This window comes from Diadema antillarum, unplaced genomic scaffold, assembly GCF_040938485.1.
Source record: "Diadema antillarum isolate AM-2024a unplaced genomic scaffold, OU_Dant_1.0 seq00000367_RagTag, whole genome shotgun sequence".
Classification (NCBI taxonomy): Eukaryota; Metazoa; Echinodermata; class Echinoidea; order Diadematoida; family Diadematidae; genus Diadema; species Diadema antillarum.
Genome location: NW_027271368.1, coordinates 17,387 through 43,300, shown reverse-complemented (window position 1 = coordinate 43,300; position 25,914 = coordinate 17,387). Strand labels below are relative to the sequence as shown.

At 39.8% G+C, this 25,914-nt stretch overlaps 1 protein-coding gene across 2 annotated transcripts; it reads left to right on the top strand.

The window, feature by feature from the left end:
* The first annotated feature begins 10,341 nt into the window (after positions 1 to 10,341).
* Positions 10,342 to 24,674, top strand: LOC139731212 (steroid 17-alpha-hydroxylase/17,20 lyase-like). Of its 2 annotated transcripts, none has more exons than XM_071642095.1 (5): positions 10,342 to 10,416; positions 14,102 to 15,095; positions 18,674 to 18,829; positions 22,838 to 22,942; positions 23,684 to 24,674. In XM_071642095.1, the coding sequence occupies exons 2-5, from the start codon at positions 14,207 to 14,209 to the stop codon at positions 24,031 to 24,033; spliced, it is 1,500 nt and encodes a 499-aa protein (XP_071498196.1). In that variant the 5' UTR covers positions 10,342 to 10,416; positions 14,102 to 14,206; the 3' UTR covers positions 24,034 to 24,674. The 2 variants fall into 2 exon arrangements, with proteins under 2 accessions (XP_071498196.1, XP_071498195.1); XM_071642094.1 differs by lacking the exon at positions 10,342 to 10,416 and adding an exon at positions 13,535 to 13,773.
* The last annotated feature ends 1,240 nt before the right edge of the window (positions 24,675 to 25,914 follow it).

Sequence of the window (25,914 nt, the reverse complement as noted above, 5' to 3'; positions counted from 1 at the left end):
TTCGTGCAACAGTCAGTCTTTTGCCAGGAATGACCAAAGACTTTCGGCAGTGGTAAAAGTTAGGCTGGAGTTGTTGCAAGTTAATTGTGATTCCAATGAGAGAAACAAAGAAAATAAACAGTGGGGGGGGGGGGGCAAGAAGTATGATAAGGTTTTGCAGGTTGCAATGAAGAAGAACAATTCGGTACAAACAGCGCAGTAGAAGTGGAAGAAGTACGGTAACGTATGCCATAGTTGACATCATGGTTTCTTGCAACTCTCCTCAGCGGATTATACAACAGGCTCCTCAGAGCCCGCTCTGATTACAGAGCTTCATTCAATCGGTTTCGCGGCTCCCCCGGAGAGTACTTGGCAGGAGAACGCCAAGCGGGAAAGAGAGAGAGGAGAAGAAGAAGGAGGAAAAAAAACTGGAACAAAATGAGGCGCATTTCGCATTCAACGATTTTACCAATATTTACAGTGCTGCCCCTATCGCTTTCCACCGGCCGGCTGTGAACGAGAGAACGTTAGAGAAAGTGAGAGAAGAAGAGTAGGTAGAAAAAAAAACTTGAGAGAGAGAAAAAAAAGGGGATAAAAACAACCCTAAGAGGGCGAGAGATGGAGAAATTCAGATGCATCGGAACTGATCACTGCGCTCTTCATTGCGAAGTCAACACCGCACGAAAATTAGCCCGAATTGGCCGGGCTCTTGGGACCGCGGCAGTTCTCTGACCTACAGGCTTTTGAACTTTACCTACATATGCGTAAGCTGACGCGGGAAGTGGAGGCACTCCGGACGGAAACAAGAATCGTGGATTTCTACCTGCCTGCCTTCTCTCGTCTTTGTTTCTTGTTTTTTCGCTTGTTTTCCCCCCTTTTTTTCTGCAGCAGTGCCGCTTTCACTCTCGAGTGCCTCAGAATATACGCCTCACTGCATGAACACTTGGAACGCGCAAGCCCTCGACACCGCACCGCAGGAAGAAATTTTGTTCATTCAGGGAAGACACCAGCTGGGCAGTAGCCCTACTTAATCCAGTTGGAGTTCACTCACTGCAAAAGGTGTTGGGAAAAGACTCCCTGTAATCGTACATAGGTTTTTACCTTCCTTGAATGTGCCTCTCCTTTCTGCGTATCAAGAGGCTGTGGTCGAGGGGGACCATCATGGAATGCCGTACCAAGAAAACCTGACAGATTATTTCGTACCCTAAACTTTTGTTGTTGTTGTTGTTGTGCTGAAAAAAAAAACATGAGCTACACAAAAACTGCAGACTGTATCAAAAACTATGGATAATCTCACCTTAAAAAATTCCTTTCGACGAAAACGAGCAAAGCACATGAAAACAGAACACGTTTCTCCTGAGAGACGAAAGAGAGTGGAATGAATTCGGAGCATCTGCAGTCATTGTCTTATGGACATGGAGCCTTTTTATGCTTGGAAACATCAACTACAGGTACACTTTCAACCCTTTCTGTGCCAGGGACTTTGGACAGTGTGTGCAAGGCTATGGGGTTTACTGTGCCAATCAGCTCTCAAAGTACACAATGGGTTAAAAAGGCACTTAAAATTCAGCTCAGTTCTAACAGAAGTTATCATCGTGTCCGTTTACACGTTAGACACCATAGATTTTCAGCTCTCATTATAAATCTTGAAATATCTTACATTGAGTTGCACATGGCAAAAATATTAACTTGATCCAAAAGTTATAGATTCAACAAGAAATGATTTTAAACAATCTTCTAAAAGAGTTGTCACAATCGATAAAATCCCCCAAACATATAAATTTGTTTTTCGTTGTTGTTTTTGTTTTGTTTTTGTGGTGCTTCAAGAAGAAATAGTGCAGTCCAACAAAGTTCACATCTATGCTCAAACTTTCCATCACATTCTGTAAAAGTGGAAATTTTTGCGCATTTCGCACAACCAGAAGCTAGTGCAAAAATAAAAGCACGCAAATATTTTTGCATTCCATATGTTCCAGTACTAGTTGATGTCTTAATTTCGCGGAATTAAAAACACGTGAATCTCTTCTTACCTGGCCAAGCGCGAAAAATGAGTCGCGCGAAAATATCCACTTTTACAGAAATGGTTTCTACAGTGCTGCCATGTGCACTCCCATTAAATATGTCAGGCTAAAAAAAAGGGAAAAAAGGAGGAAAAAAAGGCATACATATCACAATTTTGTTTGAAAGTAATGAAAGGAGACTGGGAAGTAGACTAGCAGCGCACCTGTTCTCCAACGCAGCACAGGTGGGTGTGAAGTTTGCGCTCACGAAATTGTCCCACAAACCTAAATAGCATTCACCTGCCAACACTCTGCCTTCCTACTACAACAAGAAGGAGTTGACTTCTTTTTTGTATTTTGAACAGCTCCTCAAAAAACAAATAAACAACATGGCTTTTATGAAGACAGACAGAGAGAAAAAAAGAACTTCATTCACACGCACACACTCATGTTCCATTAAAATCAGTTTTCTACAACAGGCAAGAGAAGGGAGAAGGAACATATGTCATCTTCTCAGCAGAACACTTGTTGCTGTGAGACAGACATCAATAGTGAAATACAAGCTGAATCAAAAGGCTCTCTCTTCTAGGCCTTCACCATCTCCACACACACACACAGAAGAATAGATTTTGAAATTATAGGGGCCAATCCTGAGGAAATATTCACACTTTTATGACAAAGTGATTTGCACAAAAGGCAAAGGAAGACAAAAAGGCGATGTGATTATATGAGCTAAACATCTTTGTGACGTCAGGACAAGCTAACAGCAACACTGATAGGATACAGTCATAGCTGTATGAATGTGTGTCATCAAACTTGACATACTTTTATAGACATCGACTTATAAACAATGACTTTGCAGCCGTGTGACTATACAGCTCTCACCAGATGATTTTTTTTTTTAGTTTCTCTACACAAATAGAGCTCAAGTAATGTGTGTGTTTGTTTGTTTGTTTGTTTGTCTTTTGTAATGTAGCACAATGACTCTAACTGTCTTAAGCACTGTGGGGGAAAAGGGATTGTTTTTGGAACATACATTGTCTTTTGATGTGAAGTCACTCAGAATATTTTACACTAGAAAAAAGATTCATAATTGGAATTCATTATAAAATGAATTAATGGTACTCAAGAACTGGACACATGCACTAACCACAACTTTAAAAAAAAAACACATTTTAAGATGCCTATAGAGATCGCATTGCAAAAATTTGACCAAAGGTTCAAGTGGTTCATACGAGGAGTTCTAGTTCTAGGGCTTGCTTAGAAAGTTTTAACTTTTGTTGTCTTGTTTCACTGCCTTCATTCACAATCACTCTTGCGTCGATTCATCACCCTCGCAGCCGATCTCTTCAATTCACCCTCACGTGATGGCCAAACATCACCGAACATCTGACTGTCCTGACGGGACGAACACAAGTGCAACACGGATCTGTCACACTTGATCATGCGGGACCCGCGCCACACGACGACGCCACAAACTGTTGTCCCTGCACCCGAAACAACACTTGCCATGTGACAAGCATTGTGCCAAGACGGAATCAGCCGTGCTACTTCGCACATTGTTGAGGAGACTTTAGGAGTTCCCTAAAACTCAGATGCTTTTTGGAGCTAGGTACTACAGTAAATGGTACAGCAGGTGTACATATCTTTCAACATGACACAACCTTCCTTGAATTCTAAATATCTCAACAGAAATTTAAAAAAAACCTGCATAAATTGCACCTATAGTAAAATGTGCTACTATAGATGCATGTAAACGGCTTAATTAAAGCACATTCTAATTAGGATATCTTATTGGGATATTTGCATGTTTAGATTGTAAAGAAATTACTGCTGGTGCTATTCACTTAAAAAATGATTCCACTCTTTAATATGTCATACAAAAAATTTATATATAGCCCTCAAAGGTGGCAAAGTGCTAATTTGCTGCTTCTAAAAGGAATCAGACTGATATTTCTTTCCACTTATACCAGTTCTTGATCACAAACGAAACCACTCAGGAATTTATTCAAAATTTTTCCCTCAGATTTCACAATAAACTTAGCTCACAAACTATGTCACAGACAATATTCTCCATTCAGATAAGAAGAAATCCGAAGAAGGAAATCCGGTGAACATTTACTTTAAGTGGAGATACCAGGTCAGTTTATATTTATTCTTCAAAAATTTGAGTAAAACAAAGAATAAAGGACATGATGTCAAAATAAGATACGCAAATCGTTTGCATGCTACACAAAATCTGACAACAAAGTTGCATATCGCTTTGGTCTGTACTCACCGCTTAACCCATTTAAGATGGACTGACTTTCCTATAACATGTATTTCCCATTCACCCCAGTCAGAGAATACTTGGGACTAGTTTTCAACAGGTTAAGGGACTTCGGAAGACTTGGCTCCCGAGCGGTAGTCATTTTTGTCCATACCTTCCTCCTAGTTTGACAAGATAGATGAGTTTTCCGCAGAGGGATGGCATCTTGTTTTCCCTCCCCGCCTTTCGTCGGCCCTGTCCTAATATGGGGGTCCCCGAGTTAGGGAATGGGGTCTTTTGGGGATGTTACAAAACTCTTTCTGCTCCTGTTTGAACACAATAAGGTCACTCATCACTATCACTGTAGTGTTGGTGACTTGTCTCGCCACAAAACATGTCAACATTTCCAGTAAATAATGTTAAATCCTCATAAAGTTTAGATCAGCCATCAATGATAAAATGCTATTGAATCAAATTCATTCCGCTGAATTCATGATTTTTCTGATATTCAGATGTTCAAAATTTGACTGCATTTCATTATTTCTGCAACCCTGGTATACTGCAAATTGAGTTACATAAAACAAGTTATTTAATCAAAACCCAGAATTCTGTGCATGCCTTCCTTATGACTTTAAACCCAACATTTTCCCTTCCCAATACATGAGTGTATAAATGTGATGTGATTGCTGCATTTTTGTGTTACGGATTGATTTTTTTTTTTTTTTTTTTTTTTTTTTTGGGGGGGGGTTTGAAATAAATATATCAAAATCTTTCTTCATCTGTACTTCACAGGAACTGATAACAATACATCTTCCCAATGTGTTACAATTGACATCTGTTACCTTACAATACTCCTTTCATACAATATTCACAACATGAAGTAATCTTATTATAAAACACCTCTACCACAAAAAAAAAAGAATAAATAAAAAAGTATTTGGACAGTGTGCATTTCATTATGTAAATGAGACCCTTTGAGGGAAAAGTTTGTAGGCAGGGGGAGCCCGGATCACGCGGGTGTATAAACCAGCGGCACAAGCTGCCAGGCAGACCGGGGGCCTCGAGGGTGCTACCAAGGGTGCCTGGGTTGCCCCCTTGATTTATGAGGGACGGTAATCCCGCCGATGTGAACACGTGTTCTCCTATCAAGATCACCTGTATCGGTGACAAATTATGAAAGATTAGCCCGAAGGTCAAGCGCACCATTCCCATATCAGTACACCCTTCCACAATGCTTCAGCGCCAGAGAAAAATAATCCATTTTTTTCCTCTTCATTTTTTTCAATTTTTTCCCTCCTCCTCCTTGATATTCCACTCTGTGTAGAGCAGAGTTCTCTTTCTTTGCAGCATTGGGCCGTGGATGCTTTTATTTCTTTACCCTTTTCCCCAAGTCATGGCTCCTAGTATATTGTCATCACTGCTTTCATTACAGTGTATCATTGTCTACAGAAGTTGCCTTATCTTTGTCATCATAGAGATCATCATTTCCATATTCACTTTTGGTATTTTAATCATTCTTATTACGACCACTATCACTGCTACTTTCTAAATAAGTAGGCTTATAATCATGAGTATCATATCACAGTCACATCCATCAGCGTATTTTCAGCCATATTTAGTTATCTATCATATATAGTTAATTTAGTTATCACACTATTTATATCAGTTTTTCTACATTGTATTACCATCATCTTTATCAAAATATTCATTTACACTCTGAGTAGTAGTAATGTAGTAGTAGTAGTAGTAGTAGTAGTAGTAGTAGTAGTAGTAGTAGTAAAAGTAGTAGTAGTAGTAGTAGTAGTAGTAATAGTATTAGAAGTAGTAGCAGTTGCAGAAGTAGAAGTTGTACTAGTAGTTGCAGAAATAGGTCGGTGTACAATGTAATCAGAATACTAGTAGTGGGAATAATAGTATTGTAAGGATAAACTACAAAAGTTGTACCAATAATTTGTTGTAGTCTTGACCCCAATCAAGACTGCATTTTCTATCTTTAAAATGATTTTGGCAAAATCAACGATGTGCCCCCTTATCATCCAGCAAACTTTCCGAGCAATTTATTCTCAGTTCTGCCTCCTTTCTGGAAGCAATATCGTCACCAACTATCCGCGCTGCTTTTCTCAAAAACCAACAAAAAGTTTATTATCTGCAAGTGTGGCAGGATCCCTGTTGGTTCCAGTGCAATCAAAGGTCAGAAAACAGGTCACAATCATTTTTCCTTTCTCCAAAACCACCACCACCACAACAACAACAACAACAAGAGAGAGAGAGAGAGAATAAAAAAGCTTCCATCTTGGTCTTGAAAGCCCCACAAGAGAATTTTATACAATCATTATTTTTACTCATTTTTGGCTTTCAACAGCGCAGAAAGGAAACTCAAATATTTTCATTTCCGACTGGGCAGCCGACACATTATCAGTCTGTTTTTGTAAGCCTCAATTGGTGGTTACAGGATTGTAAGGTGTTTTTTTTTTTCCCCCTCTTTTCCTTTCATGTTTTTTTCAAAAGAACTGGGTAGAACTGTAATGACAGACAGTCCATGTGTATGGCTTCGGTCAAATATCTCTTTATTGAGACTATTTAGGGTACAGAACTTTGGCCTCTGCCAAAATTTGTCCTTATCAAGCAAATTCATTCATTCTTTTTTCGTTTCCTACTTTTTTTTGGCAATATCGTCAGCTGAGAAAAGACGGGCGCTATAACGTTCTATTAAGATTTCAGCATAAATGAAAAAAAATATATATATTTTCAATAAATAAAAAGTTTATTCAATCAAAAGTAGGTAGAATTATAAGCACTGCTCCAAATATAAAGGTAAACTATCACCCTTGTGGATTTTAAGTTGTTACAAATTTTCTGAAAATGAAAATATTTAAAAAATTGACACCATATTGTAGAGGAGATCCAGCTCTACAACATGATACCAATTACTCAACAGCCCCCCAAGAATTGTGGAAAAGCCATTCTGGTTTTCAGCAAATGATATATTCCTCCAGAATAGTACTTCATGTCTTTGGACAAAAAATAAAATCTGTTAACTCTCTCGATCTGCTTTAATAGTGACGCAAAAATCAGTCTTGCTTGATTTTTTTTTTTTTTTTTTTTTTTTGGGGGGGGGGGGTGAACCTGTGCATCAAAAGATTGTGTGCATATTTTGAAAAAAACTTTCACATATTAGGGGCCCATGTTGTTTAAGTCCTGATCATATTCAAATTCTGTAAAAGTTGGAAGCTAAAGAAAAGAAAAAAAAAACAATCAATAATCTATTCAGCACAACAGTAAAAATTCTCGGGGAAAACAACTGTATATGCATTACATCTGTTTATGATATCTAAGTCACAGCAGTGATGTTTATATTGTGAAATAAAGAAAGAAAGAAGGGAAATAATTCACTTCAATTCCTTCCATTCAAGAAGAGGAGGGTATAGTAAGGCTGTGAAATATGTTGATAATACTAGTTAGGTTCATACAATATTTCTAATCTTTATGATTAACTTTCCTAATCTTAAAGTTTTATTCTTAAAAAGCTTTAATCTTCGATGATTAGCATGTAGTTTTAGCTCTGTGTGGAAGCACTCAAAGGTTAGCAATCTTAAAGATTAGTCGATGATTAGAACCACAAGACATCTTTAGAGTTAACGCTTCATTCACAAGCTACGGGAGGGGGGGGGGGATTCACACTCGTAGTTTAGCGTTGTGTGGAGACGATAATCTGCCATCTCGAAAGTTGTCGTGACCTATCCGTCGACCCTATCCGGTCCACCTCCAGTGCATGTTGTACGCTACTGTACCATCACACGTTACCAAGTGTATCACTTTCTGTGATTTAATCATCACATGGGACTCTCGCTCGAAAGTTTAATCTTCGAGATTAGGTGTCATGCGGATGCATGATGTTGTAGTTTAAAACTAAAAGCTAATCACTGAACTTATAAGACTTCAGGTTAATCTTACTGATAAGACACACTGCGTGAACATCACTGTGGTCAATGCTTGAAGCACACAATAAATTCTGACTGATTTTCAAAAATAAGAAATCTCAGCTTTATTGCTGGCCAAACATAAAACATATCACTCCCTTTGTGTTTCTGATTTAAAAAAAAAAAGAAATCACAAGGCAATTTCCATTGCACCTCAGCAAATGCTCAGTACTCTAACTACACTTTGTAACAAAAGCAATATGGCAAAGCTCTAAAACAAATGACAAGGTAGAAATGGAATCAGACCGGGTTACTGGCTTTATCAACTTAACTGAATGACCCAGATACCTACACACACTCTAAGCCTCTGGCACGGGAGTTTGAAAGAAAAAAATCATGGAGGAATAAAAGAAAGAAAAAAAAAAACAGGGCAAGCATGCCATAATGACGACAACACAAATTGTGGATACAAGCAGACATAACAAATCGCAGGAACACACAATGATGACACAAATACGTCACTTCTGTTCCAGGCGGCCGAAGACGAGGGAGGCTGACAGGCAAGGCCCTACAGCCAAGGCACGGCCGATTGTTGACTGACAATGATTATAATCACAGATCCATAAACTGGTTTAAACCCACTCCCGCTCCCTAATCAATTGGCCCAGTAACATAAATAACGACTTAAACAAACGGCTGGTGTAAAAGCGCACCCTGACATTGATAACAGTCATATTTTTCCCCCCCTGCTTTCTCTGTCTCCCTCTCTTTCCCTCTCTCTCCTCACAATAAGTGCCCAGCCCTGGAACAAGAATTAGAACAGCAAATCATAAAGTCAACTAGGTGATAATCATCCAGGGAGCAAATATTTGTTTAGGAGGAACAATCAGATCTTTAGCAAATGAGATCTGGTGCTGTGTTTGCCTGGTCTACATCAAATTAGAACTGATTTACATGCCATTAACTTCAGTCAGCACAAAAGAGTTCATTCTGAGCTTTGATCAGATAACCATGAAGTGTAGGTGGGAGGGGTGGGGCACTGGAGAGGAGGGAGGGGGATAATATTCAAATTTGAGGCTATTAGATGTTATACATTGTTGCTGCTTTAAGAATAAATTCCAAACTCTTTCTCCCTTCTCCTATTTTTTAATGGCTGCAAAATATATTGATTTCTGGCCAAATTTGGAGTGGAAAGGCAAATTTGTTGAACTTCACTATAAAGTCTGTACCTTGGAGATGTGGAAGTAATTCAATTAGGCCATCATAAATCTTCCAGATTCAACAAAAATATTTGCTATATACTTCTGATGAAACTCTTACACTCTAGGTGCTCTGCCTCCTCCATATCCTTAACTCTCAGACCCTTGTGTGTCCATTTATTACAGATTGTCAATTATTCTTTAAACATTTTCTTGCCGGTAGAAGAATGTCACCCTGAAACAAAAAACTTGCGTAATTTGCAAAAGATACTGTCCACACCTTTTGGCTTAGTCGCATCGTCTCCTGCCTGTCTCGAAAAACAATCCTGATGCAACTGTTGCCGACGACCTGCCCACAGTCCTTGTAGTCACATAACATGCATGTACCCCTTTGGAATATGGCACTACTATTAGAGAGTCTGAAGAGATAAGACTAGGCGTGGTAGCTCACCAGTACTATCTACTACGGGTCTCCCCTGCCAAGTTCCTCTCCGGGGCTAAACACTTCGCTGCCCACACTACGAGCATTGCACACCACTGGAGTTCTGCCGTGAGTATGCAAATGAGACACAAATCTAACTGAAGGGGTGATGGGGCTGCTGTGAGTGCTCGACCAATCAGACGACGGCAAACCGTGATTGGCTGCTTGAATCATTACTGTGATACTGCAGACATGTCACAGATAACAAATTTTGCAGTGTTATGTTTATATCTTTCTCTTTCTCTATCTCTCCCTCTCTCTCGTGCTCTCTCCCCTCGATCTACAAGCAGTGCCGGCAGTAAACTGAAGGGGCTATAAAAATCAGGGGCATGTCTAAAATGCCAACATACGAGGGTTAAAAACGTTCCAAATCGCGAGTGATAAAATGAAGGGATTGCAACCGCACTGATTAATTAAACTTGGAGACACTTCTCCAATACTTCCAAGAACTGAACATTCTTCTTGCAGCATTGTTTTTATCTTTTTTTAAAGCGCTTAATCTACTCTGCCAGGCCTGGACATTGAATAATTACGTGCCTCTTTGGTCTTATTTATAACACCTCCTGACTGGACGTGTCGTCACGAAAAAGTGAGTATTGTGTAGCGCAAGCGATTCTCGAATAAATGCTAAAATGCTACCTGAATACATTTTTCTTACTCGTTTTTTTTTCCTGTTCACAAAAATATTCGTTTCAGAAAAAACAAGAACTTCCAAATATTATTGCATAGTTATGCAACACAACGTTAACTTAACAATCTGACGAATAAAGGAGAAAAGTTTGATTTACGGTAACATTTTGTAAGAAATACTGATTTCAACAGATTGCTGTCAAATTTCTATCACAAAAAAAGTTCACCTCTTTCGTATTAAGTCATACTCCACAGTTTACAAACTTTCTCTGAACTTGAATTACATAAGAATTTTTCATGTTTGTTGTGATGAATTGCGATATCTTTCTCAATCATAGTGATTAAATCTACTAACATGACTTAAAGATGTTGAGTTGTCTGGGATGACAACAGTTAATAGAATAATGATAATGTACACAAATCGTTTAAGTTATGTATCATATTAGGTAATCACAAAGTTATTCTCCAAACCATGTAACAAAATTTGCTGCATTTATTTTCACTTCACATGAGTGCAACAGCAGGCTCTGAAAGTTTAATAGTTTGCATGTTCCTTTGTTGAGCTCTGTTGTATCAAAACACTTAATAGCATACCTCCTAGTTATAAACTTTTATCAAATAATTACTTGAGAGCAATTAAGTTTTCAAAATTGTCAAAACTCAAGCAAAATGTAAAAAAAAGAAGAGAGAAAAAAGGAATACTGGTACTGAAATAGATCATTCTCTTTTCTTGCCCTAATCTGTTTCCTTAGATAAATCTTTCCGGCACTTCCTGGCAAGATTCTACAAATTTTACATTCTGCAAAAAAAAATAAATAAATAAAAAAAAATAATAATAATATTAATAAAAAAGTATTTCAGATGCATTATATCTAATTTATTTCATCTATGTTAAATAAAATCAATCAATCTGACAAAATATATTTTTGGTTGTGAAAAAGGTGTTTGGTCAAAATATTTTTCTCTTTCCTTATCTCCTGACATGTGATCTTGAAGTTAGTTCAGTATCTTACATCGATGGACTGGTTTAGTAATCTATTCAAATTTCATGCATACTTGTGCCTTTTTTGCATACATGTAAGTTGTCTCTGACAGCCAGAAATCTAACCAAGTCTTGCCTGGCTTAGCAACAAGTAGGGGGCCTACTGCACGCAAACTGTTTTCCAAATGTCTGAAATGCACCAAGTATGCACAGATAGATAAACATATTTGTAATTAGGTTCCACATACATTGTTCATATCTACTGTAAAATGAGGAATTTTCGCGTGCATTTTAATTTCGCGAGCGCCAAGATTCACGAAATTAAAATGCACGCGAAAGTTCTTGTTTACACTATATGCATTGAACGCCAGTGGCACTTCGCGAAAATTTCATGCCACGAAAAAGGCTGTCAGCTCCACTTCGCAAAAATTTCATGCCACGAATATATCATGTTTTACAGTATATGAATTTAATATTCACAAGTGAAATGGCTTATTGATGAAGAGAAGTTTGCATTTTATCTTTATTTGCAAGAAATGTGCATTGGAATGTCACCTGCTGTCAGGGATTTCGTTTGATTTAGTTTGAGGGGATGGTAGGGACATACTGCCTAGTAATCATATAATGTAGTAAAGAAGAAACAAATATATTTATATAATCACATGGAATAACAAGACCCACAAATCATTTGTAGAAACAGAAGTGCTAATTTGTGAGATACATAGCTGATGAATATGTCTATATTTCCCTTGAAAATAACAATAACTAGGATCAGCCAAAAGAGAATGACTTAGTTTGCATGACCTGGATGTCTATTTAAATTGTCACTCTATCTTTTGTCCTGTGTTCAAGAAATGTATTATTGATGAGATGCATTTTGTATCATTAATCAAAATTTTAAAAATGAGTTTAATCATTTCTTCTAGTCTAATGTATTGTTTGAGTATTCATATCAAATCAAAATGAATTCATGTAATAATCATAATACTATCAAGGTAATGTGGCATGTTTGCTAGAGAATATTACCTACACTTGAATATAATCTTTTCAATCATTACAAACTAATGTAGTTCATGTCACTATGCCATAGATAAGGAGCATACTACATACACTCCAATGGTAACAGTTTTCACAAATTGGAGGCTGTTTTATGCATGCTAAACACAAAGAAAACAATAAGAATTTAGGTAAATAAACTGTGAGATGGGGGAAGAGTTGAAATCAAACATTCAGCCAGGGAGCAAGACATAGCTGAAGAAAACAAGAAGGCATTAAGCGTCGATCTCGCAAAGTTCAGCCCCGAGTTTGCAGCGATGAGTGATGCTAATACTGAGGGGTATAAGAAGACCAAGGTCATTATTTTGAGTATGCATTCGGGCGGCTTCACACCTCCAGTTCCCTAGCTTCTCTTCTTTCTCGCTCTCACAACCTTCTATGACATCTCTCCCCTCCTGCTTTCATCCCTTCCCCCTCAATCAAGATGAAGACGTAAATTCTTACTCCTATCTCTAAAACCTCTCGAAAATCCCCCTTCCCAAACCTCACCACAAACCCTCAACGCTTTTTTTTTGCTCCGCGACCCCTTCTCTTTCTGCCTGGCCACAGCTGGGCTTACAGGGGGCTGAGGGGGACGTGACATGCTTCGTGCCCCCAGGCTACTGGGAGAAGATCAGTAGCGCATTACAGCCAAACACTTGCACGCTGCCAGCAAGTCCGCGTCACTTCTCAAAGTCCCCTTTTCAGCGGGGCCGGCCAGCCTCTGGCAGCCGCTGAGCGATCGCGACCGCAGAGCCTAGCCCGGCCCTACTGTCACCCCTGGCACCCGAGCGCAGCCGAACACCTCTCTCTCTCTCCTAACACTTACACATGCAAACACACGCATTCCCTCTCCCTCCGTAAAACTCACTCCCTCACTCAGTCACCCACTTCCTCCCTTTCTTTCCCTCTCTCTCCCCCGCTCCTCCCCCCCCCCCATTCTCACTCCTAACGCAAACGCACATAAATAATGCCAATAAGCGGCGTCCGTGCGACCGTGGTTACAAGTGCGGATGCACTGACCTATTTTGCCTCAGTCTCCCAGTGACAGGCAGTGAAGTAACTTCACTGAGAACTTTTTTTTTCTCCCTTGGAATGGGTAGAGAGCAAGTACTCTGCCTCAACTTTTATGAAGCCTGGCTTTTGTACAAGAGTTCTGGAGAGGCATGGCATTGGAACTGCGTATGAGCTGTTTGACTAGATCTTTCGTGCTTTTACTACACGCGTGCAAATGATGACTGCCCACTGTTCGTATTTGATTTCTAGCTTGTGGATGGCCTCATTACTTATCTTATTCAGGTACAATTTCTCTGTTGTAAATATTTGCATGTTTTTGCTTTTATTTTCTTTTTTCTCTGTATGTATGCAAAGATGACACTGACATTTAATCTGATATTGTTCAACCAATCTGAATCATCAATTGTCAATACTTTGATTTGATAAGATAAATTGATATAATGTTTATTACCCATTTCATCAATATTTTGTTTTTCTGATTTTTATGTTTATGTCCCCCAAAAGCAGTAAACACAGGCTATGTTAAAATGATAGGTTTTAAACGACAAATATTATGGCAATGTTCCTATTAGATAATATCATATTCGACTTCTTTCTCTTTCTGCTTCAGACAGTGAACACAGCAAGCCAGCCCCGGGATTGTGAGTCCAGAGGAACTTAAAGTGACAATTACACTTTCTTGAGCGCAGGACTGTGGTGAAACAACACCTTCAAGATGATCGTGATGGTGTCTATGGTTGGAACGGCCCTGTGTGCCGTATATTACTTAAAAGAACGCTATGACTATAAGGTGCGAAGGTTGCCGCCGGGGCCAACATCTATCCCACTCATCGGCAATGCCCTGAGCATCAACCCCAAATCACCCCATCTTTCACTCATCAAACTGGCCGAGACCTACGGGGACATCTTCAGCATCAAGCTGGGGTCGGAGAGAGTGGTGGTCCTGAACAATGCGGAGCTCATCAAGGCAGCGTATCGCGGAGTGGATATTTCTCACCGGCCTGACTTCTTCTCGATGGATGTGCTTGCAGGGGGAAAGGGATTCCTCACGTGCAAGGACGAGCAGCAACGCCAGCTGCACATGAAAATTTGTCGACAGGCAATGCGCGTGGTCAGTAACGCCTCAATCGGCGAGAAGATCCTACAAGAATCTGACCGTCTTGTGGATCACTTTGCCAACCAGAGTGGGAAACCCTTCGACCCGCAATGTGACTTGCACATAGCGTCCCTCAACATCATCTGCAACTTTGTGTTCGGTGAGCGCTACGAGCGTGATGACCCCGAACTGCGTGAAATCCTGGACTACTCGGCAGAGATCTCCAAGATCCTGTCGCCGCTGCATCCCGTCAACGCCATGCCCTGGCTCAGGCACTTCCCAAACAAATGGTTCGCCACGCTCTTCAGGGCACGTGACCAAAGAGACAAAATCTTGATGCGAAAGTACGTGGAGCACATCGCCACGTACAAAGAAGGGCACGTGCGGGACATGCTGGACGGACTAATTGCCGAGACTAAGGACGCCGTGAAGGAGAACAATGCGCGGGCCGTTGATCTTCTCACACCTGAGCACATCATCATCAACATGTGGCTTATCTTCTTTGCAGGTGAGTTCAAAGAAACCTCCAATTCTCTTTATCAAGGTCGGCTGATGACAGCCCCCTCTAAACAAACAGGACAATGGGACTCTCCCGCATTTCGGATATACAAAAAAAAAAAATGCTTTTCCGGCACTAACGTATAATAAATGTTCTAGGAATGACAGCTGAGTCGTTGGTGACACAATGCTTTAAACATTCAAGGGCGTTAGGTATGGAATTGGTTCTTGCATTATTCAGAGTCATCACAGTCCAATAAGAACCCATTTTCTAGGTCCATGTGGATCAGATTCAGAAGAGAGAGAGAGAGAGAGAGAGAGAGGAAAAAGCAATGACAAAGTGCTCCAGATGAATGAACACCAATAGAAGCGGAGAAATGAATCACACTAAACGCTGGAAGGGAATCATTCACAAACTTGTTCAAAGTGCATATACCCAGTATACAAAGTGACAAATGTTTGGACAAGCACAAAAACCTGCATTTCAACACTGTGCACATTAGCAACAAAGGAACACACCTTATCATCAATATATGTCACAAGAGAGATAAATATCTCTATCAACTCCAGCAGCTACTACTACTACTCTTACAGATATCATTGACGTAAGTGCCATCATTTAGTGATATCATAATCATGATCAGCATTAGCACTTTGAGATAATTTTGACTATCCTTGCTGGAGCCGTTGTTGATATCACTTCATCTCCCTCACGGAGAATTGTAATATTGACTTAGCACAATTAGGTGTGAAGATTTCGGTCAGGCAGCTCAATCGCATTCACCCAGGCATCACTGCCTTGACTTCGCCTGAACTTCCCCCACGGGCATGTCAACGTGTGCCCTACACAACCAAACAATGCACTCAGCAGCCAGCAAGAGGAGAAAGATATATATAAAAAAAAGAGAGGCTGACATGAGCTGCATTACTGTCTAATTTCATGAATAATGTTTTGGTTACAGAGATTCTCACTTGATGACCAAAAAGGTTAAGAAAAAAATATCACTGGAGGCGTAGTAAAAACAAAGTCTGCTAACCTGCAACTGTAGATTTTAATATCCTTTTAACTATCACTTCACATAAAATAGCTCTGTACTTCCAGCTATCAGTAAGTGGTGGTCAGATATTTAGGGAAAACAAAGGCAAACTTTTTGTAAACTTCACCTTTGAACCCCACTGAGTGCCGCTTAACACAGCGACTACCCAGCTGTGAGGCCTGAACTGGCCGATATACCTGCTAACAGAAGCGCTTACTTTATCAAGACAAACATGATGATACTAGAATTTCATGAATCAATTGCTTTCGGGGTTATGTCAACACCCGCAGGTATCTGTTCCATGCAAATGTTACGCACGCAAGGGACACAATATTTGCCGGCAAACCTCGGCTGAATGGTGGAAAGCGTTTGCGGAGTGATATCAACACACCAAATTTGTCCGCTCTTAAAAAGATTTCTTGGCTGGGTTAACACAGACTCTGCAGACAACGTTTGCCTCATTCAAGCAGTCTCTTGCTCTCTCTCTCTCTCAACTTTTTTTTTCCATTTACCACTACTTCTTCTACTCTGATGGAAGGTCAACCTAGCTTGCCAGATAGCAAACTTCCCTTACAATCCTTACAATAGTTGAATACAGCGGGGCATTTAGGATCTAAGTTTTTCCGCAAATATTCGCAGCAGAATTTTTTTTTTTTTTTTCATTTTTGCATACTTCGGGCACACCTGTAATCCAGGGGATTCGTTTTTAAATACTTCCGTTGGTCCAAATCCGGGTAAACACACGTGTGATCCACATACGGTGACCTTGTGACCAGAAATAGTCACTCAGTACTCCGTGCAGGGAAGACACAGGCAAGCAATCTAGCTGCTTTTTTTTATCCAACAAACTTTTTATTCTGAGAAATTTGAAACAAGGGGCTGATAAAGAATAATACACTGGTACAATGTAAGGAATAGTAATAATAGCCAACTTTCATCACAACGATCAAGTCTTTAACAGCTATGGAGGCAAACCCAGACATACATTTAAGCACAAGTGACAATATAGAGCAAAAAAGAAAAAAAAAAGTAACTTACATGATCGATTGCCAACAAAATTTCATCTTAATACTACCCAACCCTCAGAACCTGAAGTTGCTGATTGTGTAATTGCTGTTGTTGTATTTTTTGAACATGTGGTATATATACTGTCCTGATGTTCAAACAGAGAAGTTTAAGACTGCTGCCCACAAATTCTGAAGAAAGGTATGACTCAATTGGTTACAGAAAAATAAAGAGGAACTGTACCAGAAAGGCAACCAACACTGTCCAGACAATATCAAGCCATGTGAAGAAAGCAGTGTACTGAGAAATTCAAATTGCATGAAAGCAGTGAAACATTAGGAAAAAGAGAGAAATCAATTTCATGCAAGATATGCATTACTCTGATATCTTCAAAGACCTCAGAATTGCAATCACGATATACCATTATACCAAGCAGTCTTTCATCCGCCACATTTCACAGGCAGATTATTCCTTTTAAAAAAGCGAATTTCCACAAAATTCAGCAAGTTGCAGCAGAACAAAATGTTCTACATGAATAATATCACTGCCACAAAAACAAAATGGTACTTTCAAATTGTGACAACGCATTGATGGGGACAAAAATTTTAAACTAACACAACTTTCTTGACATATGTCTGATGCCACTCAACATTTTGATATTTATGGCTCTGACTTCGTGGTTTCCAGTTACAACAGCTGCTGATTTTTGTAGAGGAATTTTTCCTGTAAAAGAAGTTATCAAATTTGTGGAACAAATATTATGGCTTTGTACGCAATACTCTTTCTACACACACTCTTTCTGACTTGCAAACCAAGTTGTTGAGTTCTATATGCATTCTATCTCAGCATTCGCATGGCAACTTGAAACTGTTGTCTTTGTCACATGATCAGCAAATATTAAAAAAAAACTTGTACAGGTACTCCTTCTCGCCAAAACTATCTTCACTCATTGAGTCACATGATTGATCTTGCACGTTCTTGCAAGGCATAATATTTCCTTTGTGGTTCTTTAAACAGAGATATCATTTTCCAACAACTCCCTATCAACAGAGAAGTTTTTCCTTGTGATGTATACCGGGCCAATAGAAAAACACATTGCTCTCTTATATCTGTCAAGAAGTTGAGATATTTTCAAGAGTTGGCAGTATGATCAGGCAACCAAAGCTTGTTTTCAAAGGCCCCCTAAAGGATGCTACACAAAATGAGTTAGTGCTATGTCAGATTAACACCCTGAACTTCGTCTAGTATCCAGAAATCATCATCATTGCTTAGCTTTCACTGAGTTAAGGACAACTACCACCACAACATTGATTATTCTTCATCTATTATTTGAAACTTGTTTATGTTAGATCAAGTTGCACAGATTTTTGTTTTGTTTTTTGTTTACAACAATATGAAGGTGGGAGCAACTTTGGAATGCACCTGTTCAAGGATCAAATTATCAACTGCCTGTTTGTAAGAGTTATGTATTAAAGTGAACCATATCTAGGATCATATCTCAATCCATCTTCTACCACGGGCGTGGTCTTTTTACCCCCCTTCCTAGGATCGGACACGTTAACGAACACACTGCAGTGGAGTCTGCTCTACATGGCGGCCTTCCCCAAGAAGCAAGCCAAGGCACAGGAGGAGCTGGAGAGGGTCATCAGTAGTCAGGGCAAGAAGCTCCTCCTAGAGAACAAGGCACAGCTCCCGTACCTCCGTGAGTAACCAACCACGCCCCTACCTTTACCCCTCTCCTCCATCTTTACCCCTCTCCTCCCCATCTTATCTTTTCTCCTCCTTTCACCCCCCTTCTCTCTCTTCTTTCTCCTCTCCTCTTTCCTGCTTCTATTTCATCTTCATTTCTCCTCTTTTCCTCCACTCATACATTTCAAACGGTCATTTAACATTCTTTCTTGTTAACATGAAAAACAAAAACATGAATCAAGATCCACTCAGACGTTTAAAGGGCCATTTAACATCCTCTCTTCTGTTACCAAGAAAAACAAAAATATGATCAAGACCTAATAAAAATAAACAAAGACTTCTCACACCCCTACTCCCCCTTCCCCCCCCCCCAAAAAAAAGGAACCCAAACAGTAATAATGCTAAAGTTATATAGACAGCAAACTCTTTCAACCTTTTAAGCCCTGAGTGAATATAATAATGTTATTTAGAAGCATGAACATTAGTAAAGTACTTGGAGGAGTACTATAAGTGTGAACCAACCAAAAAAATAAAAAATAAAAAAAAAATGGGAGAAAGAGAGAAAGAGAAGTTGAAGTCAATGTTCAGCTCATGATAATAGCACACATTTGATTTGGCCCCCTTCTTGGCAAATCTGGGGGATTTGAGACCTAATTCTTGACACTTTTCCTGTCTCCTCCTATAATACCACCAAAGACTTGACTTTGTTCAAGGGTGACCCTCTTTCACTATCTGGACACCTCCTTCTGAAATCCTCCACTCGAGCGCAGCGTCTCTCCGCTGCAAAAATACAAGAAGGAGAGCAGCAGACTAAACCTTCATCCTTCATGTGCTCTGAGTGCTGAATGGCACAGAAAACCCTATGACATTGTACACACTGTCCAGAGTCTCTGGGACAGAAAGGGTTAAGGAATCAAAAGAGATGAACGTAGTCTTCTCCCGTTTTAAATTCTTTGTTTAAATTTCCATCCGTACCTTCAAATTCTGTGATCCATGATCAAGGATCTGAGCTCTCCTCTCTCTTTGTGATGTCATTTCCTGGAAAGCTCTAGTACGTGTCACGCTTCTGACAACTGCCGATGCACCCATTGTTCATATTCCGCTCTCTCTCTCTCTTTTTTTTTTTTGGTAGTCTGATTTCTTCCTATCTATAATTCAATAAAGGGGTTCTACAATCAGAACGGTCACTTACAACAATGTATGACACAAAACTCAAGAATGTCATTACGCATCTTCCGCATCAGTCATTAACCATTTACAAGAATGAAGGCAAGAAGTAGGTCGATGTGTCATGAACAAGCACACACACACACAAAAAGAAAATATAGACCGACTCACAAACATACAGACAGACTCACACACATACACAATGGATGTAGTATTTACATTTCAGAAGGGGTGGTGGAGCAAGGGAAAAGAGGGGGGAGAAGGGATCAGAAAGAGAAGGAGCCAGAGATGGAAAGAGAATACGACAGCACTGTAGGCATGCCATCACATATAACAGCTCAAATGTATATTTTGGCTCTTTAAAGTTTTATATACTACTCTCTCATCTCTACTATATTTTACTTGATATCCCTCCCCCCCCCCCCCTTAGCAGCCAGATAATAATCTAGCAGAGAATTTGATTCTGTGCACCAACACATATTTTTCTGCCTCTGGTGCGAGGAAAGCACAACATGTTTCTACCCTCCTGACCCGGGTCAGGTAAAATGACAAAATCTATGTCATCACGACAAAATAAACTGTCTGAAGCGCAGCACTTCTCAATATGTCAGCAGAGAACAGTGTTTGTACAAACACGGCACCCAGAGCGACAACTATGTCCTAGTAGCAGTCCGCAGTCCCCACAAACATACAGTACTTGTGTTAGTACGCGGCCGCCTCCAACTTTTTGTACAATTTGTAGCAGTCCCCACATGTGTATGTGTGTGTGTGTGTGTGTGTGTGTGTGTGTGTGTGTGTGTGTCATACATGATGCCTAAAACCTTCAGTGGCAGTCCCCACACGTGAATGTGTGTGTGTATCTTATACACCCATAGATGCTGCCTGAAACTTTCTTTTAGCAGTCCCCACATACATACAGTGTGTTTATACACGCTGTTTCCAACTTTCAGTAGCAGTCCCCACATCGTTGGCTTAGAAACAGAAGGGCGTTACTGCAATTCGGGGGGAATTGAGTTATTGGCATCACATTGTAGAGCTTGATCTCTTCGACATTATGGTGTCAATTCTACATTATTTTTATTTTCAGTGAAATTTTAAGAACCAAAACCACAAAGGTGCTATTAATAAACGATATTTGGAACAATACATATAATCTACCCACTTAGATGAAGTAAGCTCTATGGTTCATGAAAATTGATTGTTTCGTTTTTATTCATGCTCAACTCTTTGAACATGATAGCGCCCTTCTGTGTTTCAGCTGATGACATGTGTGCATGTGTGTATATCATGTATGTCTGTTTGAGTATGTACATACACACTCACTTAAACCTTTGGTAGCAATTTCCACATGTGAGTGTGTGTGTGGGTGTTGTGTGTGTTGTGTTGTGTTGTGTGTGTGTGTGTGTGTGTGTGTGTGTGTGTGTGTGTGTGTGTGTGTGTGTGTGTGTGTGTGTGTGTGTGTGTGTGTGTGTGTGTGGATATAAACACTGCCAAAAACTTTCGGCACCAGTCTCCCAATGTGTGTGTGTACATGCTGCCTACAAATTTCAGAAATTCCAAACAACTATTCTTCCTCAAATGTGACATTCCATAGAGAAAGACAAAGAATAAAAAGGAGAAGAAAAAAACTCCCTTGCACATAAATAAATGCTGAACATGTACAATCGGCCTAACAGAGACTGGGAAAAAAAAATCACTCGTATGGATGTATGACCAGCACATTAAACACACACACAACAACAGCAACAACAACAACAATGAACTGAAATCTATGACACATGGAGCACCAATGCACTAAAAGTGGGTAACAGCTACGGACTATGAGATGTATACATATATATGCTGCCTCAAAACACACTGGAAACACATTTACACTTCTTCCATTGAGTCATGAAAATCAGGATTTTCAACATGGGGTTTGGGGTGGGGGATCAAAAGAATAAACCAACTTCAAGAAGTACGCTTGCAACACAAGGGTGACAGAAAACAGGATTTTCTCATCCTTGGACGAAACTTATGAGTAATCGGTATCTAACCTTAAATACAGGCATCTCACTCAGCAGTAGAAAATGACATCTCCATTAAAGCTAATAAGTCATAATTATTCATATGGCATTCTCTCACCTCACTGATGATCTACAAAATAATTTCTCTCACTTGATCTTCCTTATTTTCATTTTTTTGTCTTTTTTTTTTAAGAGAAGCAAATAATTGACAAAACATCCTCCCTCAGTAGTGTCTCTCCATACATTATTCATGCACAGTTTGCATCAAGCAGAACAAGGAGTCATTGAACTCCACTGCATGACATATTCTGGCCACTAGAGGGTGCTGTTTAACTACTACCTGCATTAAATTTTCAGTTCCACAGCCATACTTGTGGAAACAAAACCTTGCTCAGTTTTGTTTAGTCTTCTTTCTTTTTTCATTCCAGTCCATGCTCTCTCCTTGTTCATTCTCTCTCTCTCTCTCTTTCCTTCTTTCTATTTGTCTACCCTTCTTTATTTACACAGATAGATGTATTAAAAGGAAATTGATATGAAGATATGATTTTGCCAACAAAAGTCTCTAGCCATTATTTATTCAAATACCAAACAGATGTCAGAGAATAATTTTTAGTAAGTGCCAGTGTAAACAGATTCTATTTATTAGGCATTAGGTGTTCCTCTGTTGCAATCAATGTCATTTCCACTTCATGCCATCTGGTCTGGTCCTCTACACATACTGTAAATCATATTTTGCATCATTCTTTTTTTTTCTGGTTCCATCTGCCAAGCTTGTTCTTACTTTGATAGCATTTTCTCTTTGAAATACATATCTATTTTTTAAATGTCTTTATTTCTGACCACTACAGAGGCGGTGATCAATGAGGTTCTTCGTTACAGCTCCCTCAGCCTCCTTGGCATACCACACGCAGCTGCTCAAGACACAGAAATCAATGGCTACTTCATTCCTAAAGGTGAGCAGTGACGATGCCCCAACCATAGTCCAGCATTATTCCATAGCTCCATCTAGCACTGGGACTCACTATTGACAAACTTCAAAATCAAAACCTCCTCATCTTTTTTTTTTTTACACACACTAGACAGCCAGGATAGCCACATAAAAGGAAGGTGTGAAGAGAAGTGTATCCACTGTTGCAATCTTATCACAGGAAACTCGTTTGGAAGCTCCGTAGAATAGCACTTCCATAAGCACTGACTGCATCTTCAGCTAAAGATATGACAAGGATCCATATGTTTGAAGACAAATGACAATCATTATTGTCTCATCAAGTGTAACTTAAGACCTCTTTCACATGGATTGATTATTTCATCAGTGATCGAAACTCATGGATCATCCCAAGTGGGCAATTCACTTTTGAGTTGGAGAAGCGCAATATGGCATCATTACTTCTGACATGTCATTACTTGACAAAAATCCTAATTTATTATCAATCCTGTGTGTATCATGAATAAACATCATCTGTCCTGTGAAGCTTAACAAAAAAATTCACTGGCTGAATAACTTGTATTTCTCATCTTCAGGTAGAACTTTGCCTCGAGGACAGCTCTGGTTCTCAGTCCATCCCTTAGCAAAGATAAAACTGACCAATTGCAAAAGGACCATGAGTCAAAAAGTTCTGTCTATAAGTGTGAGTATTCTGTCATTGTTTCCACATAGTCCTAACAAACCCTCTTGGTCAATATTGCACACACAGGTACGCAGGTGATGGCAAACTTTTGGTCCGTGCACCACAATCCTGAGGCGTGGGACCAGCCGGAGGAGTTCCTTCCGGAGCGTTTCCTCAACGACCAGGGCAACCTCCTGGAGACCTCAAAGCTGCCGTCCTTCATGCCCTTCTCCGTGGGCAAGCGGCGGTGCATGGGGGCCCAACTAGCCAAGGCAGAGCTCTTCCTGATGCTGGGACGTCTCCTCCAGGAGTTCTCCTTCGAGATGCCACCGGACGTAGAGGCTGATCTCCAGGGCGAGGCCGCTGTCTCCCTCATCCCCAAGCCTTACAAGATCATCGCCAAGAAAAGGCTGATCATACAGCCGGAGACCATCTGAAGAGAATGGGTGGTGCACCTCCAGAATAGAGGAGTCCTCTTCCCCAAATTGATGCAGGGCATGGTACACTTTTAGCATGACCTGGTAGGATGGGATGCTTTCTTGGGACCACGCCCACAGACTACCACTGCTGCAGCAGTTCCTGAGCACTCTAATCCTTGGTGATGGCACAAATTATGCTCCTTGTTGTCTTCAAAGGCTGACTTCTTCACCTGCTAACATCTTTTGATATCATCCAGCGAGATCTTCCAAAAAAACATCTTGATCGTTGTTTGGCATTTGACTCTATTGCCTCGAAACCTGCCTGTCAGCGGAGTACAGACCCACGGAAGACCAGGTGAACAAACGTAATAGAACAAAAGAGATCAGGATGCAAAGTAAGATGACTTGTTGTCATGGTGACCATGTCTTCAAGGAACTTCCTCCGATGCAATCTTGCTCAGCATTGGAGAAGGGTGATAGAAGAAGTCCCCCGAATGTGAACTATAAACATCTTGGTCAATTGTCTTCTCTTCTGCATAACTGTCCAGTTCTACACGCATAGAGTGCTCGGGGACCTGACCACAGGACCTGCAAGTGATTCAAGTATTATTACTCTGGCCAGAAAAGCAGAGCCACAAAACTGCATCTCAAAAAATGGAGCGGGGGCTTTGTATGTTGTATTCTATGCAGTCTTTTGATTCACACCTTGCAAGTTTATTTAGTGTTCAAACTCACCTTGCAAGTTACTTGTTCGAGAAGTCATCAGTATACAAATGTCGGAGTTATTCATTACGTCACAAGTATTCATATATGTGCAGAGTATTCACATAATGCTATTGATGTTGCCTATCTTATTCGATTGTTGATGGGTTGGTACCAGGTTTATTAACATACTTAATATATTATAATATATGCATCATGGACATGTGTTGGACAAGGAGTATATAAAGTGAGTATGGCTAGAGCATGTACATGCACTGTGGTGTGGCCAACAATACAGTAAATTGATTTGACATTTCATATCTGTTTAAAACAAGAGACAGAGAAATGTTTAAAGGAAGTACTTCAACAACAACAACAAATCCTCACTGAAAACTGTGAATAACTTTACATATGTTGTTAGAACAGAAGTCCTATACACTGCGTAATCCAGGGGTGAATTTTCAGCTTAATTCCAGCATGAAGTTGAATAAGAACGAACCTGTGCATCTTAAGCTGCACAGAGAGAATGAAAAAGATGGTTCAAATCAGCTCATCACTTCTAAAGATTTGTCATTTGTTGTCTTTGCTGTCTTGAGAACAAAAACAAAAATGTCATCACACAAAATCTATGTCCTATTTTACATCAGTATTGTCTATCAATAGCACAATTATCAAATTATCATGTGCATATGAAATTAAAGGAAGCTATTTTGGCCAACTTGTCATAGAATGCACTGCTGGGCAATGTATATAAAGTCTTTTATGTCTAAGTATTGAGTACTAATTCACTGTAAGCTTACTCGTGTATGTTATTTGCAAGCATGGCAACACCCGGTAGAGTGTTTGGACTTGCCTAACGGTAACAACGTCTTCATTCTCAATGTGTCTTATGGTGTTTGTTCAATTTTGTGTGCAAGATCCCACCTCCAGTTGTAGTGGCGTACTTTGCATACATAGTTTTCTCAAAGACTGGCAGGAAGCCTTAGAGTGAATGCATAACTATGATTTTTTTTTTAAAAGAAAAATATTAATAAATATGTGTCACTATCCACTTTCAAGAAAACTTCTACAATTGAAGAAGCTTATCAAACAAGAAAACTTTTATCGAGCACTCTCCTGGAAACTTTCTGTCGCTATTATTTAAAACAGCATCAGTAATTATGGGAAATTGATTTGAATTAAAAAAAAAACATGCAT